Consider the following 16,369-nt stretch of genomic DNA (forward strand, 5'->3'; position numbering starts at 1 on the left):
ATCAACTGACAAGATTAATAAGAGAAAAGGCATACAAATTTATTAAGGTACAGGGCTGAGGACCACAGAATATTACCCCAACCCCCCAGTGGTGGGGTACAGAAGCTTATATACTCTTTCTCAGAGGCAAAAGAGGAGATGGGTAATGTAGACAATTCTTTGAGGAACAGTAAATGATTATTAGAGAGAAGGAATGGACCAAGGAGACAGAAATTAACTTGTAAATGATTCTCTTTGGAATCTGAATGAGATCAAGAGGCCAGCTTTATCTTGTGGAAAAGTCCATCTAGGTATGGTTGCATTCTCGTCTTCTTTTCTGCAGTAGATAATGAGGTAACCGAAGGCAATTGTGCTACTTTTGATAAGAAGCTTTCTTGGTCATATCAGGAAATTCCAGAGAAAGTCCCTCCCTGTATTTGGGGAAGAGAAACAAGACAAAGTTAGAGGGACCTTGATTCTTAGACTTGTTTCTGAGAACCCTCAATTTTCAAAAGCACCCACCATTACCAAGCTCGATATTTGGGGGAATAATTCTCCACCCCAAACACTAGAAATGAAAATAAGTAGAAAAGAACTTAGCAATATACCTGAACGATCTTTAAATTCTATGAGTCTATCTTGTTCTATTGCTAGGAATTTAGCATATGGAGTATATTTCCATTGTATATTAAGGAGAAAAATGCCACAAAATAGCATAGTTCCACACAAATAATGTTAAAGGAAAACATGCATATATGCAGAGATAATATTCTTTTTGCTTTATGTATCTTCTATAATGTTAACATTTTTGTTATGAGACAGGAATCATGTTAAATGAAAAAAGGAAAAACAGCCTAGGTCTTGAGGATTAAAAAGGACTGAAGGAGAACAAGAGGGAGTAGAGCACAGCAGGCCTGTTTCCCTTTTAGGTCCCCTCCCCCAATGCAGAGGGACTTCCCGCCAAAGCTCTTCCGGTTTTCAGTCTGGTCCGCAGAGGTTACCCATAAAAGAAAGCTGCCATCACAGGCAGCAGATCTTTGTTCTCTGACCACTTGATAATGTCAGGACGCGGCAAAGGAGGTAAGGGCCTGGGGAAAGGGGGTGCCAAGCGCCACCGCAAGGTGCTGCGCGACAACATCCAGGGTATCACCAAGCCAGCCATTCGGCGCCTTGCTCGCCGCGGCGGCGTGAAGCGCATTTCTGGCCTCATCTATGAGGAGACCCGCGGAGTGCTGAAGGTGTTCCTGGAGAACGTGATCCGGGACGCCGTGACCTACACGGAGCACGCCAAGCGCAAGACGGTCACCGCCATGGACGTGGTCTACGCGCTCAAGCGCCAGGGCCGCACCCTCTATGGCTTCGGCGGCTAAATGGCATTTTGAAGCCCAGTCATTCTCTAAAAAAGGCCCTTTTTAGGGCCCCTAAGCTTTCAACAAAAGAGTTGAAATGACTGCAAACTGGGTCTCTTAATAGGGCCATTGTCAGTGAGTTCTGTCATCCTATTTTACAAGATTAACTCGACGCCGAAAATGGGCTGATGACTACAGGTGACCTTGGGCCGAGATTTTTCCAAGGCCAGAAGAGCCTCTGCTGGCCAGTAACTTCTGGCGGCTGCCTGGAAATTGCCTGCAGCCGGTTTACCGCTCGGATTAGTTTAGAAAGCCAAGGGGTCTGCGGTCCAAATAGGGGCGGGCTAGATAATTAACTTCCCTCTGGACCTTCAAATACGTCTCAGGAGATAATGAGTTTGATGGGCTCCACTAAATGCTAGAACCTCCAGGAAAACTTCGTGGTGGCTGGTTTAAGAGGACTTGGCGGGCACAGAGCTCTGCATGGGGGGGAGGGGGACAGACCATACTTTTACTACTGTAGAACAGTCGGGCAGTCTTAAGAGTCTTAGTAATAATATTCCTTTATATGTTTGCCTTTTAAATACTGGAATATATCAAGTATACAAAATGCGCTGGTGACCACACCACTTGTTCAAGTGCATCTAAAATCCTTATGTCCCTTTCTCAGTAGCACAGCCCTCCCTTTTTCCTATCTAGAATTAAGTAATATTCTAGGATAAACTGATATTCTAAATTTGTTTACTGTTCCCATGCGTTTTAACTTTAGATGCACATACCCCTAATCTATTTTAATCGTCATGAATTTTTACATTTGCTCTTGAAATATATCCGTGTTGAAATGTGCAGTTCTATGTTATTCTTACCATTAATCTAGTTTTCTAATGTGTCAGTAAATACTTTATTCATTTCTCTGTTGATTTTTTTTCCTCATTACAAAACAGCACTGTATACAGCTGTGCATTTTCTGGTTACATGGAAGTGGAATTATTTGGTAAATGTGCATATTCAACATGAATAAAAATGAACAATTTGCTTTCCAGGGTAGTATTTTAAATTTATACTCCCATATTCCACCAGCAGTGCTTGAGAGTTATTGTTTATCAGCATTTCCTAATGTCAAATCGGAGTTTTTCTAAATGAGATTTTTGGCTATTTGGAGATTTTCCCACTTTCCTGGGAATGGTCTATTCAGATTCTCTACAGTTTTTATTTTATGAGATTTGATTTGTAAATATTCTTTATATATTTGAGTTTTAACTTTTTGTCAGTATGTGACAAATATATTCTGTCACCTTGTGGGTTTGTTTTTAACTGTTCGTGATATCTTTGGATGTGCAAAATTTTAATAATGTTGGATTTATATTTTTTATAGTTTTTGAATGCTGCCTTTTCATAAAGGAGTTATCTTACTTCCACTTTCCCCAGGAGCTGCAGGCATCAATCTGGGGGGAAAAAAACAAAAACCAAAAACATTTAGGCGGCTTATGTCCTGATTTGGCTTGAATTGGATAGTAAGGCTTTTCTGAAATCGCTGTAAGAGTAGCATTAAGAGCAAGCTAAGGGAAGACCTGATAAAAGATTGATCTTACTTTCTAAATAAGCAATGATTAACAATACCTAAAATTTTCAAAGTATTACAAAAGGGACAAAAGAAAGGGTGAAAGAGGAAAGTAATGCCTAAGATACACTGAAAGTTTGTTGAAAATTGTGTTAAGTGCTTTTACATGGATTATCTCGTATCTCATATTCTTGTGAGATAGATTTTATTACTCTTATTTTAAAATGGCAAAAGAGGCCAAATCAAATAACCAATTCACAAATGTTAGATTTTATGACCCAAACTTGTTTTTCTTTAATTTTTATTATTCCAGGAGCATAGATTCAAATTGCCCCGAACATACACTCACTCAAACCTGTAATAGTCTTAATCACACTCTCTTAGTAGATAGATAAGCCATCACAGAGAGTAGTAGTGGTGCTAGTTCTATAATGAAGAATTTGGGGAAATGTGTCAGGACAGATACAAAACCTGCTTGTCACTTAATCCCATTTGGAATGAATTATTTTCATGTGTCAGTTTGTGGGCCTGAGAAAGTCATTTTTATTTTGTGTCTATATAGTTATGTTATTGTTAAATCTGCAGCAATGTAACACGTCCTTCCCTGTCATTTTTCATGTTCCAAGCCCAATGGATTAAACACTCCCTTAGGAAAAACCGTAGTAGGTGGTGATGCCAGAAGGAACTGTAATCCTTTGCATAGTGCCCTAGTGGGTTTTAGGTCAAGTTCTGCTCATTGAGTGTCTTATGGTATAGCACTAGCCATGCATGGAGTTTGAGCACTTACAATGTGGCATGTGACTGAGGGAGTAAGTGTTTAATTATATCTTAATTAGTTTACTTTTAAAAACTGGTGCTGGATTCAATTAGATAACATTCAAGTATACCTGGAACACCTTAGGGACATGAATCAGAATCATCTTATTCTAATTACAGATCAAGAATTCCCCACGAAAATTTATTTTGATATACCATAAAAGTGTAAAATACACACCAGATTTTGAAGATTTGAAATGAAAAAAGAATGCAAGATATTTAATACATTCTGTATTGACTATATGCTGAAACTATTTTTGATATATTCTGTCAAATAGGATACACTATTAAAATTAACTTTTTTAACTTTTTTTTTGGAGACGAACTCTCGCTTTCGTCCCCCAGGCTGGAGTACAATGGTGTGATCTCGGCTCACTGCAACCTCCGCCTCCCGGGTTCAAGCAATTCTCCTGCCTCCGCCTCCCAAGTAGCTGGGATTACAGGTGCGTACTACCACGCCAGGCTAATTTTTTGTATTTTAAGTAGAGACAGGGTTTCACCATGTTGGCCATGCTGGTCTTGAACCTGACCTCAGGTGATCCGCCTGCCTCGGCCTCCCAAAGTGCCGGGATTACAGGCTTGAGCCACTGTGCCCAGACAATTTTTTTTTAACTTTTAAAAATGGTTACTGGAAAGATAAGTACATGTATGACGTATTACATTCCCCCCCTCCTTTTTTTTTTTTTTTTTTTTTTTTTTTGAGACAGTCTCGCTCTGTCGCCCAGGTTCGAGTGCAGTGGCACAATTTTGGCTCACTGCAACCTCAGCCTCCCGGGTTCAAGCCATTCTCCTGCCTCAGCCTCCCAAGCAGCTGGGACTACACTCATGTGAAACCATGCCCAACTAATTTTTGTATTTTTAGCAGAGACGGGGTTTCACCATACTGGCCAGGCTGGTCTCAAACTCCTGATCTTGTGATCCACCCACCTCGGCCTCCCAAAGTGCTGGGATTACAGGCATGAGCCATCGCACGTGGCCACATTATATTTCTATTTGAGTAGTGTCTTAAGAGTAACAAACTGGCTTTCAGACACATATAATAAAGACAAAAAAATCCTAGTTCAAGAAAGAATGAGAAAGTAGGAGAAAGCAAATGAAGAACAAATTTCCCAGGCCCAGTGCGGTGGCTCACTGGCCCGGTTCGCGCCAGCACTTTGGGAGGCCAAGGCAGGTGGATCACCTTAAGTCAGGAGTTCAAGACCAGCCTGGCCAACATGGTGAAATCCCATCTCTACTAAAAATATAAAAACTAGCCAGGCATGGTGGTGGGCACCTGTAATCCCAGCTACTCAGGAGGCTGAGGCAGGATAATTGCTTGAACACAGGAGACAGAGGTTGCAGTGAGCCGACACAGTGCCACTGCACTCCAGCCTTGGCGACAGAGTAAGACTCTGTCTCAAAAAAAAGAAAAAAATTTCCTTTCCTTCACTTATATTCCTGAAGATAGAGATAAGGTCTTCTCCCAACTGTACTTATACCTCAGGTAATATCAAGAAAGTAGTGACATGATATATTACACTTCATAGGCATTGAGTTGTGAGATTTGCTCCTTTGTATTAAGCACTTGAAGAATTACTAAGTTTTTCCAGCTCATCTAGGGTAGAAAGCCATGCCATTTTCTTAGGTCCACTGACCTCTTTACTTCCAACTTCTAGACTTAAAGATACTAGATAACAGCAGAGACCAAACATATGATTGCCAAGTCCCTAACCACAGTTAAATAAACCTCCACTTTTCAATCCCAGAGCTACTCTCAGTTTCCCAAAGGATGGGAGAATCTGAAGCAGGCAATTATTCTGTGCAAGCGTTCTTCAGCAGGCTGTAACAATTGCTAGATTGAATTGCTGTGGTCCAGAATCACACAGCAATTATTGCAAAGCGCTGAACTACTCTTTAAAAAAAAAAAAAAAAAAAAAATTTATGAGACAGGAGACAATTTAGCACATTCAACTTTTTAACAATTTAAAAGAGATTATGAAATATACAAATAAATAAGTTAAAAGAGCCCTATTTTTGCTCCAAATTAAGTCAAATTAATACACGTGGCTAATGAGAAAATAGATGACAAAGAGATATATGGTATAATGGAAACAAACAAGAGCATAATGGAATCTTGTTCTGAGTCTAATGATCTGAGCAAAGTAAGCTTTGCATCCATTTAGCTATTTGTAAAATAACAGTGATCTGAACTTTTTGATTCCTTCAAGCTGTTAAATTCTGTGCTATCAGCCGGGCGTGGTGGCTCACACCTGTAATCCTAGCACTTTAGGAGGCCGAGGCAGGTGGATCGCCCGAGGTGGGGAGTTCCAGACCAGCCTGGCCAACATGTTGAAACCCCATCTCTACTAAAAATACAAAAATTAGCTGGGCATGGTGGCAGGCACTTGTAATATCAGTCATTCGGGAAACTGAGGCAAGATAATCGCTTGAACCTGGGAGGCGGAGGTTGCAGTGAGCCAAGATCTTGCCATTGCACTCCAGCCTGGGCAACAGAGTGAGACTCTGTCTCGGGGTGGGTGGGGGGGAATCTGTGCTATCAAGAGAAATAAAATGAGATCATTTTGAAGGGAGAAAAGGGGTGAGGGTGAAAGCAGGAGAAAGTTATGGCCACTTCCACCCAGTATTTCTATTAAAATACAAATGCACTTACAGAATTTTGTAAAAAGAGCAAAAAGGACTGAAAGTAAATTGTATAAAATCAAGATGATATGTCCATTTGCAAAAATAGTTTGTAAGTCTAAAGGTAATAACAGCAGATAGCTCCAGAGTAAAAATTTTAGTCTATAAAGAGTAGTCAGGTATACCTGAAGGTAGAATTCATTGGCATAGTGTATTTTAGTTTATTTTTTAATTTTATTTGCGACGGAGTTTTGCTCTGTTGCCCAGGCTGGAGTGCAGTGAGGTGATCTAGGCTCACTGCAACCTTTGCCTCCTGGCTTCCAGCAATTCTGCCTCAGCCTCCCGAGTAGCTGGGACTACGGGCACATGCCACCACGCCCCCCCTAATTTTTGTACTGTTAGTAGAGACGGGGTTTCACACTATGTTAGCCATGCTGGTTTTGAATTCCTGACTTCAAGTGATCTGTCCTCCTATATAGGTATAGATATAGATCAGTGCCTCCTATATAGGTAAACAATAAATATAATTATTTGTTGATACATTTCTTAGAATATTAATGTAACCCCCAAATTACTGGTAGGATAAATAAGACTTGGATCAACAGTGAACATATGCTTTGCATGTATGAAGTTTTCCAATATGACCCTGCTAATCTCCAAATGCCTAAGGGCGGGCAATATCCCCAAAGACTAGAACAATGCGTGGCCAAATATGTTAAATATATACATATACACACACACACACACACACACACACACAATTCCCCTGTGAAACTGGCCTACATTTCTAAATCACAAATTTAGCCAGGTAACAACCTAGCTTAAAATTCGTGGACCCTTTCTTTCACTTGGTTCTTCCAAAAAAGTTTCACAGTGCTCATCACCGGCATAGTCATTCTAGCCTCTAATCACACAATAAAACCCACCACCTATTTCTAACCCACCACCTAACACTTAGCTCAAACCCTGTGCTGCTGGGGAAGTTCCCTTCTCCTCTACTCCAACTTCTTGCTTCGGGGCGGACTGTCTCTAGTCTCAGTCTGTTGTCTCCCCTCTGAATCTACTTGCTTTTCATTTTCCTTTTCTATAAGCTTTCTTGTCAGGAAAAATTACTGATTGGATCAATTGACGCTGAACATGCCTTAAAAACTAGTAAACTATTCCAAAAATCTCCGTGATGATCTCATGTTCCGTTTCTTCACTCATGAGAAAAGCTGTGCTCCTCCCCTTACCCTTTCAGACTATCCTGCCTGGTGGTCTGGCATCTTCCCGATGTCCCGTGGGCTGCAGAGATGGAATCGGGGGGTGAGGGGGAAGCAAAGCAAGGCAGAGCTGGGTACAGCCTAGAAGGGGTTAAATAAGGTAACTGCTCGAGCGAAAGCCATACGTACTGGAACGCCATCAGGAACCAAATTTACTAATATATAAACTCACGTTAGAACGTCTTTACATGGTGGAAAGTACACGTGACACAATAGGCTTTCAACAAGTTCTAACAGGAAGTCACAGCACTCGATACAACGGAAGTATCCATTTTCGCGCCAAGAGCCAGGAAGCACTTTCTGTTAACACAAGTTTCCTGCACATCCCTAATTTTTTAGGCGCCATATTTCTCACTCAGTACTAACAAAGTGTATGTGGCTTCTCCTTAGCCAGACTCGATTACAAGCACTGCACGCATTACTCAGTGTGATAAGATCATAATAATCCCTTTAAAAAGATCGCCCGAATTTAAGCCTGGATTAGGAACACGTGTTTACAGCTCTAATATCGACAATTTAAGTGGCTCTTAAAAGAGCCTTTGGGGTTGGGCTTTAAGACGCTTACTTGGCAAGTTTACTTAGCGCTGGTGTACTTGGTGACGGCCTTGGTGCCCTCGGACACGGCGTGCTTGGCCAACTCCCCGGGCAGCAGCAGGCGCACGGCCGTCTGGATCTCCCTGGAGGTGATGGTCGAGCGCTTGTTGTAATGCGCCAGGCGGGAAGCCTCACCCGCGATGCGTTCGAAGATGTCGTTGACGAAGGAGTTCATGATTCCCATGGCCTTAGAGGAGATGCCGGTGTCGGGGTGGACCTGCTTCAGCACCTTGTACACGTATACGGAGTAGCTCTCCTTGCGGCTGCGCTTGCGCTTCTTGCCGTCCTTCTTCTGCGCCTTAGTCACGGCTTTCTTCGAGCCCTTCTTGGGCGCGGGAGCGGACTTCGCTGGCTCCGGCATGTTGAAGGCGAACTACGAGCCTGAGACGAGCAGCAGATCGAGAAAAAGGGAAGTAATGGGAGCAAGGTGCCAGGAGTCGTTTTTATATAGGACCTCTCATGCAAATAAGGTGAAGAGTTAAAGTCCTGTATCTGATTGGTGGTTATTAGGGTGACGTCAGAGGTTAGTTATACCCAATCAACCCAATCTGCAAATCCAAAAGACGTACTTCCATTGGTTAAAACTAAGCTGCAACCCTAACCAATGACATATCTTCTTTTTCGCGCCCAATAGTGTTTATAAAAGGCGCTGCCTTTTCTCGTTGGCTACTTTCAGTAAGTTGTGACCAGTATGTCTGGACGTGGCAAACAAGGCGGTAAAGCTCGCGCCAAGGCCAAGACCCGCTCTTCTCGGGCGGGGCTTCAGTTCCCGGTGGGCCGAGTGCACCGCCTGCTCCGCAAGGGTAATTATGCCGAGCGGGTTGGAGCCGGCGCGCCAGTGTACCTGGCTGCGGTGCTGGAGTACCTGACCGCTGAGATCCTGGAGCTGGCTGGCAATGCGGCCCGCGACAACAAGAAGACCCGTATCATCCCGCGTCACCTCCAACTGGCCATCCGCAACGACGAGGAGCTCAACAAGCTGCTGGGCAAAGTCACCATCGCGCAGGGTGGTGTCTTGCCCAATATCCAGGCCGTGCTGCTGCCTAAGAAGACTGAGAGCCACCATAAGGCCAAATAAGGAGCGAGGTTGTGAGGACTGGAAAACAAAGGCTCTTTTCAGAGCCATTCTACACTCTTAGAGAAAGCTGGACACAGTCATGTTTGTTTCACTTCATGTTTGCTTCGCTAGATAACATTGTAAAGCGCTTCTTTGGCGGTTGGGCTGGAGCAACTCTTTACAATGTTTCTAAATTAACCCACTGGAAGGCAATGAAGACCCACAAGTTGTTGTAGGATACTCCGGAGAAGCTTATTCAGCAGGGGTAATAAGTGAAATCAAACGTACAAATCCCTGAAATCTATTTACTAATTCCAGTGGGTTTTTTTTTTTTTTTTTTGAGATGGAGTCTCCAACAGGCTGGAGTGCAGTGGCGCGGCGCGATCTCGGCTCACTGCAACCTCCACCTCCCAGGTTCAAGCGATTCTCCTGTCTCGGCCTCCCGAATAGCTGGGATTACAGGCACACACCACCACGACCGGCTAGTTTTTTGTATTTTTAGTAGAGACGGGGGTTCCACCATGGTGGCCAGGCTGGTCTCGAACTCCTGACCTCAGGTGATCCGCCCGCCTCGGCCTCCCAAAGTGCTGGGATTACAGGCGTGAGCCACAGCGCCCGGCCTCCAGTGTAATAATTCTATTACATTAATAGTGTTGTCAAACAGCCATAAAAATGGGATATACTTGCCATTCTTTAAAGGCAAATTTTGCAATTCTAAGTATTCTTGAAAAGCAAGAAAGGGCAGCCTGATTCTTAAGTGGTCTAACTCTTAAGAGTAACTTTACCCAGGTGATGAAAGTCTAGTGACTCATTTGCATTAGAATTTGATTCCGATGGAAGGAGAATATGGGATGCAGAATTTCCTGAATCCCATACTTGTAAATCCTTAGTCCCATTTCTTTGGAGCAGGTGTATTAATGCACTCTTGTAGTAGCTTAGGATACAACATAGCTTTTTCTGTCTAGCCAATTTGTATTATCAAATTTATTAGATCGGGATTGCTATTGCTTTTGATTGCTTGTCCACATTAATTTACCTACCCTAGGAAGCCCTATGAGTTTCCTTCCTCCGCCCCACCCCCTCTTGATATTACTTGGCCTGCTTTTACTTCATAGCCTCAAGGCTTTCTGGCTATTCCCACAAAATGCCAAACACATTTTCTGTCTTAAGGCCTTTGCACTTTAAATTCCCTCTTCCCCTGATAACTACCTCTCTCACTTTTTTTCAATCTATGTAGGTCTCTGATCAAGTAACACCTATAAAGAGGTCATCTTTGTTTATCTCCTCTCTAAAATGGAGGGCCCCATTATGCTCTCTATGCCTATGGGGATAGGATATATATTAATTGAAATATTACATGTATACATCTTTATTTTTTCTCTACGGAATTCAAGCCACTTAAAAAAGACACCAAAAAATAGTATTAACTTTATGTATTTCACAAAGATTGAAGAGGACATAGTTTGTAATTCAATACACATAGATTTGTTTGCTACTCCCAGTCTTTGCATGCAGAAGCCCAATTGAAAAAGAAATGCAAGAGATGCAGAACGAGAAATTATAATGTAGTGACATATGAGTTCTCGATAAACAGATGCTAAGATGGAGTTTGGGATGCAAAATGTTTATTAGGGCTCAATATCTGTGAAGGGGTGAAGGAAATAGGATTGGGCAAAGGAAAATGTCAAACTATGATACAGGCCAGACAAATGTTCAGCCAACCCAGTGGAGAGCTCTGGAGCCAGTATGCCTGTCAAGTTGCCCCCACATTGGGCCAAAGGGGCTCTAGACCACCCTTTTTAACTCCTTTGTGGGTCACTGAATGAGGACTGCCCTGGGGAAGGATGCAGCCTTGAGTGGGGAGGAGCTCTGCAGCTGAGGCAAACACTGAGGAAGCTAACAGCTGGTGTCTATCTGCTAACTGTGCTCTCTGCAGTTGGGCTGCAAGCCCTTCCTTGAAGGAGGATCTGGGCAGTGTATTTCCATGTCTATGACATATATTAACATGAATATAAATATCAATGTTAAGGTCTATGATAGTATCTGTGAGACTGACTTTAGCATGCATAAGTGCATAGCTGGTATTGCTCTTTGACTTTTTTTCGTTTTCTTTTTTGAGATGAAGTTTTGCTCTTCTTGCCCAGGCTGGAGTGCAATGGCCTGATCTCGGCTCACTGCAACCTCCACCTCCCAGATTCAAGCGATTCTCCTGCTTCAGCCTCCTGAGTAGCTGGGATTACTGGTGTGTGCCACCACTCCCGGCTAATTTTGTAATTTTAGTAGAGTCAGGGTTTCACCATGTTGGTCAGGCTGGTCTCGAACTCCTGACCTCAGGTGATCTGCCTGCCTTGGCCTCCCAAAGTGCCAGGATTACAGGCATGAGCCTGTAATTACTTTCATCAGGGAATTTAAAGGCCGGGGAGGGGAGGGTCTTTTCTTTTTAGAGAAATAAGAAAATGTACAGACATTCTAAAAATCTTTATTAGTTTGATATACTCCTGTAAGAGCTTTAAATGCCTCAATCATTGCACATGGAAGGTGATAGAAAACAATTATAAAAGAAATGGGAGATTCTTCCACTAACTTTTCCTACCCCAGATTCAGCAAATCTCTTTACTTTTCCTGTACTGAGAAATAATCCAGCTTTGCCCCATACTGAAGAAACTTCAGAATGAATATTTGAGGCTCAAAAGAGAGGAGAGGAAACCTTTAAAAAAAACCATGGAATGAGTTTCTGTAGTATGGTGGTTATGACGTTAGTCTCACACGTGAAAGGTCCCTGGTTCGAAACCAGGTGGAAACACATTTTAGGCTGGGTGCGGTGGTTCATGCCTGTAATCCCAACACAAAAACTTAGCCGGGCGTGGTGGCAGCTGCCTATAGTCCCAGCTACTTGGGAGGCTGAGGCAGGAGAATTGCTTGAGCCCGGAAGGCGGAGGTTGCAGTGAGCCGAGATTGTGCCACTGTACTCCAGCCTGGGTGACAGAGTGAGACTCCAGCTCAAAAAAAAAAAAAAAAAAAACCCCACCTAGAAGAGATATTTGGTGCCGACCATTTATGGGCTACATATGCAATATGAATGTGCTTATTTATTTCTCACAACCTTTTGAGGTGGGTATTGTTTGGACTCTAATTTGGAAAAGAAAGTGTGGTGTTACTTATCCAATCAGATTCTCAATTAGTAGGAGAAAAAGCTATCAGAATATTATCTACTCAACATGGAACACACACATAACTGCCTTCTCTTAACTATCTGGTCTCATGTGCTTTAGTCTAAGGTATATAGAAACTTGGGTAAGAATTGTTAAAGGGAGATGTTGAAAGGTTCTACCAGAAGAGTATCATGATCATATCTGAATTAATAGATACCAAATGAGAAAGAATAAAACTAGACTTAATTATTCAAACAGTGTTTACAATAGTTTAAAGTGAATAGCTAAAGATTCCTGAAAATGGGAATCACACTTAAAATATATACTTTAAAAAAATATATTTTTAAAACACACAATTTTTAAAATGCATACATACATGCTTTTCCTCAGTTCCGCCCTTCCCCCTCATCTTCATACCTATTACAGATGGAGTCGTTGTCATGCATTCCTTGTAAGGAATAATTCTGATAAAATCAAAATAGTAAAGTCACATCTAAAAATATGTGAAGGTTTATACCCCAGAGGAGCTGCATGATTTAAATAATTAACAATGACAAAATATGGGAAATATATGTGATTATGGATAATGAACGGTGCTTAACTAAAGACGGAATAATATAATTTTATATCAGGCTAACTATTGACATGGCTTCACTTACCTGGGAAGCTAGATTCTGTGTGTAATAGTAAACACCTGGGAGGAATAGTGATTGTTTACAAGGCTGACTGGTATCTGGACTCAGAACTGGCCATCAGTAAATCAACTTGAGATCCCAAATATGCCTTGGAATCACACAAAGGAAAACACCAAAAAAAAAAAAAAAAAAAAAGGAGGTAAAATTGCTGGTGTACGTTGATATTGCTTGACTTATTAAAAGCTAACTTTATTCACAGCAGAATTGCTAAACTTTTTTCTATTCACAGCAAAATTGCCATTTTTGAAGAAACCAGTGCATTTTCTAATTTACTTGAAGCTGTAAGATTTAATAAAATCAACGGACTGGAATTAGAAAGTGTATTCAGGGATTGGTCTGTCTGATTCTATCTGGTACTCCTGTAGCTTTGCACTTGCGATTTCCCAGGCCCAGAGTGTTTGTCCTACCAGCCTCTCCTTGGGTAACTCCTATTCATTCTTCAATTTTCATAATATGGCACCTCCTCAATGAGGTATTCTCTTATTCTTAGTTCTCGTTATGCCTTCTGGGTTTACCAGATCAAGTTCTTTTTTTTTTTTTTTTTGAGACAGAGTCTTGCTCGGTAGTCCAGGCTGGAGTGCAGTGGCGCGATCTTGGCTCACTGCAACCTCCGCCTCCTGGGTTCAAGTGATTCTCCTACCTCAGACTCCCAAGTAGCTGGGATTACAGGCGCGTGCCACCACTCCCTGCTAAGTTTTTTGTATTTTTTGTACAGATGGGGTTTCACTGTGTTAGCCAGGACAGTCTCAATCTCCTGACCTCGTGATCTGCCAGCCTCAGCCTTCCAAAGTGCTGGGATTAGAGGCGTGATCTTCCGCGCCCAGCCCAGATCAGGTTCTTAAACTCCACATCATCACCGCTTCTCAGCCTTTTGGCTAAGACCAAGTGTTTTCAGCCTTTTGGCTAAGATCATCTGTTCTTATGGGTTTAAACTCCATGTCAATGACTATATTTTGAAAGTAAATATCTTATTTGTATTTTCATTTAATATCTGTAAACACAGCAGCATATAAGCTAAAAGAGGTCAATATGTCAGCCAGTGTCCCATCAGGAGAGATTAGGCCTTCAAATTGGGTACTTTGGGCCTGATGCAGTGACTCATGTCTGTAACCCCAACACTTTGGGAGGCCGAGGCGGGCAGATCACTTGAGGTCCAGAGTTCGAGGCCAGCCTGGCCAACATGGTGAAACCCCGTCTCTACTAAAAATACAAAAAAATTAGCCAGGCGTGGTGGTGGGCACCTGTAATCCCAGCTACTCAGGAGACTGAGGCAGGACCTTGAACCCAGGAGGCGGAGGTTGCAGTGAGCTGAGATTGCACCACTGCACTCCAGCCTGGGTGACAGAGCAAGACTCCGTCTCAAAAAACAAACAAACAACAACAACAACAACAACCAATTGGGTGCTTTGAAGATTGAAAAAGAAGTGAGCAAGGTGTTAGGAAGCCACAAGAGATAGTGCAGTATTTTGAAGCTAATACCATATATAAGTAATTACCACACCTAGGCCCAAAGGGGCAATGAGAGGAAAGGAAATCTGGAAACAGAAAGAACTCCTTCCTCTCTCTGACATATTTTCACTTTTCATCAGCCAAATTTGACCAGCAGCCAAAGGACAAGGATCAAATTCATGTATAGATCAGCCTCCTAGGGACACAGGATGAAAGAAGGGGACAGTGGGCCGGGCACGGTGGCTCACGCCTGTAATCCCAGCACTTTGGGAGGCCGAGGTGGGCATATCACAAGGTCAGGAGATCAAGACCATCCTGGCCAACATGGTGAAACCCCGTCTCTACTAAAAATACAAAAATTAGCTGGGCATGGTGGTGGGCGCCTGTAATCCCAGCTACTTGGGAGGCTGAGGCAGAAGAATCGCTTGAACCTGGGAGGCAGAGGTTGTAGTGAGCCAAGATTGCACCACTGCACTCCAGCCTGGGTGACAGAGCGAGACTCTGTCTCAGAGAAAAAAAAAAAAAAAAAAAAAAAAAAAGAAGAGGACAGTGAATCTAGGCTGGCAAAAGTAAATATCTAGCACAGTCCATCCCTTTTGCCCTTTGGCGTGTACTATCCTTTTCTCAAGTGAAAAGTCTGCATTGCATTCCAACATGGAATTTGTGAAATCACAGCCAGCTCATGGGGGTGATGCCAGTTTGTTCATAATCCTACTTTAAAACTAAAATGTTAGTCGTCACCTTCCTAGAATGTACTGGGGTAAAAAGTGAGAAGTACTTAGTTAACATAATACAAAGCTGTTATGAACCTTGCTTCTGTAGCTGATCATAAGGCTTAGGTTAGTAATCACAGCTTCCTTCTAAAATTCATTTCTTAGGCCAGGTGTGGTGGCTCATGCCTGTAATCCCAGCACTTTGGGAGGCTAAGGGGAGAAGCTCACTTGAGCCCAGGAGTTTAACATGAGACTGGGCAAAATGGCGAGATTCTGACTCTACAGAAAATACAAAAAATTAGCCAGGCATAGTGGTGTATGCCTGTACTCCCAACTATTGGGGAGGCTGAGGTAGGAGAATCACCTGAGCCCGGGAGGTTGAGACTGCAGTGAGCCATGATCATGCCACTACACCCCAGCCTGGGCACCAGCCTGGGCAATGAAATGAGACCCTATCTCAAAAATAAATGAATAAATAAAAATAAAATTCATTTCTTGTTATCCTGACTTCTGTCAGCATGTTGGCTGAATTCTTTACATGGTAGTATAAAATATGCCTTTATTCCTGTGGGATCTGTGTCCTTGTGATCTTTTCTTTATCTCATTGTCACAATTTTTAATTGACCATGGCTTGTGGGAAAAAAACATTTAGAGACTTCTCTGGATTAGTAATGTTTGTTTGTTTGTTTGTTTTTTGTTTTCTTTAACCTCCACTGTACAGCAGACACCAAACTACCTCCTAGAAACTGGGAGCAATCACTCCAAGTAGAGGGACACTTTTCCCTGCATATTGGTTCAGTGGCATGAAAAGACTAAAATGGCCAGAAGCAGTTTTCAGGTTTCAATTGATTTGAAAGGTGACAATGCTCTCTAGTGGAAATATTTATCCACTGGGCACAAAGACACCCATTCCCTCAGAGCTCAATCAAGGTCACAGGGATAGGATACAAAATTGTCTGAATGGATCACTGAGGAATAATGAGAAGTGCCACTCACACCTCTACTTCTTGAGTCCCAGACATGTGCATTCTAGATATGGAGAGATGGCTCTACATATTGGCCACTGTTTTAATACTTATTAATACTATCACATTGGCAATTAACTATCAACATAAGAATTTTG

General features: G+C 42.4%; 3 protein-coding genes across 3 annotated transcripts; 2 read left to right on the plus strand and 1 right to left on the minus strand.

The window, feature by feature from the left end:
* Positions 1-18: 18 nt before the first annotated feature.
* On the minus strand, positions 19-8,652 carry H2BC12 (H2B clustered histone 12). Its single transcript, XM_518295.8, has 2 exons — positions 8,152-8,652; positions 19-410 (listed from the first exon to the last, which is right to left on the minus strand). Exon 1 carries the CDS (start codon positions 8,539-8,541, stop codon positions 8,161-8,163), a length of 381 nt encoding a protein of 126 aa, XP_518295.2. The 5' UTR covers positions 8,542-8,652; the 3' UTR covers positions 19-410; positions 8,152-8,160.
* Positions 955-2,973, plus strand: H4C9 (H4 clustered histone 9). The gene has a single exon (XM_054686652.2). The coding sequence runs from the start codon at positions 1,038-1,040 to the stop codon at positions 1,347-1,349; it is 312 nt and encodes a 103-aa protein (XP_054542627.1). The 5' UTR covers positions 955-1,037; the 3' UTR covers positions 1,350-2,973.
* A 149-nt stretch (positions 8,653-8,801) lies between the features above and the next one.
* On the plus strand, positions 8,802-9,379 carry H2AC12 (H2A clustered histone 12). The gene has a single exon (XM_063812257.1). The coding sequence runs from the start codon at positions 8,872-8,874 to the stop codon at positions 9,256-9,258; it is 387 nt and encodes a 128-aa protein (XP_063668327.1). The 5' UTR covers positions 8,802-8,871; the 3' UTR covers positions 9,259-9,379.
* The last annotated feature ends 6,990 nt before the right edge of the window (positions 9,380-16,369 follow it).

This window comes from Pan troglodytes, chromosome 5 (assembly GCF_028858775.2).
Source record: "Pan troglodytes isolate AG18354 chromosome 5, NHGRI_mPanTro3-v2.0_pri, whole genome shotgun sequence".
In the NCBI taxonomy this organism is placed as follows: domain Eukaryota; kingdom Metazoa; phylum Chordata; class Mammalia; order Primates; family Hominidae; genus Pan; species Pan troglodytes.

Excerpts from the sequence above, each read along its gene's own strand:
- H2AC12 (XM_063812257.1), top strand. The coding sequence starts at position 8,872 with ATGTCTGGACGTGGCAAACAAGGCGGTAAAGCTCGCGCCAAGGCCAAG.
- H2BC12 (XM_518295.8), bottom strand. The coding sequence starts at position 8,541 with ATGCCGGAGCCAGCGAAGTCCGCTCCCGCGCCCAAGAAGGGCTCGAAG.
- H4C9 (XM_054686652.2), top strand. The coding sequence starts at position 1,038 with ATGTCAGGACGCGGCAAAGGAGGTAAGGGCCTGGGGAAAGGGGGTGCC.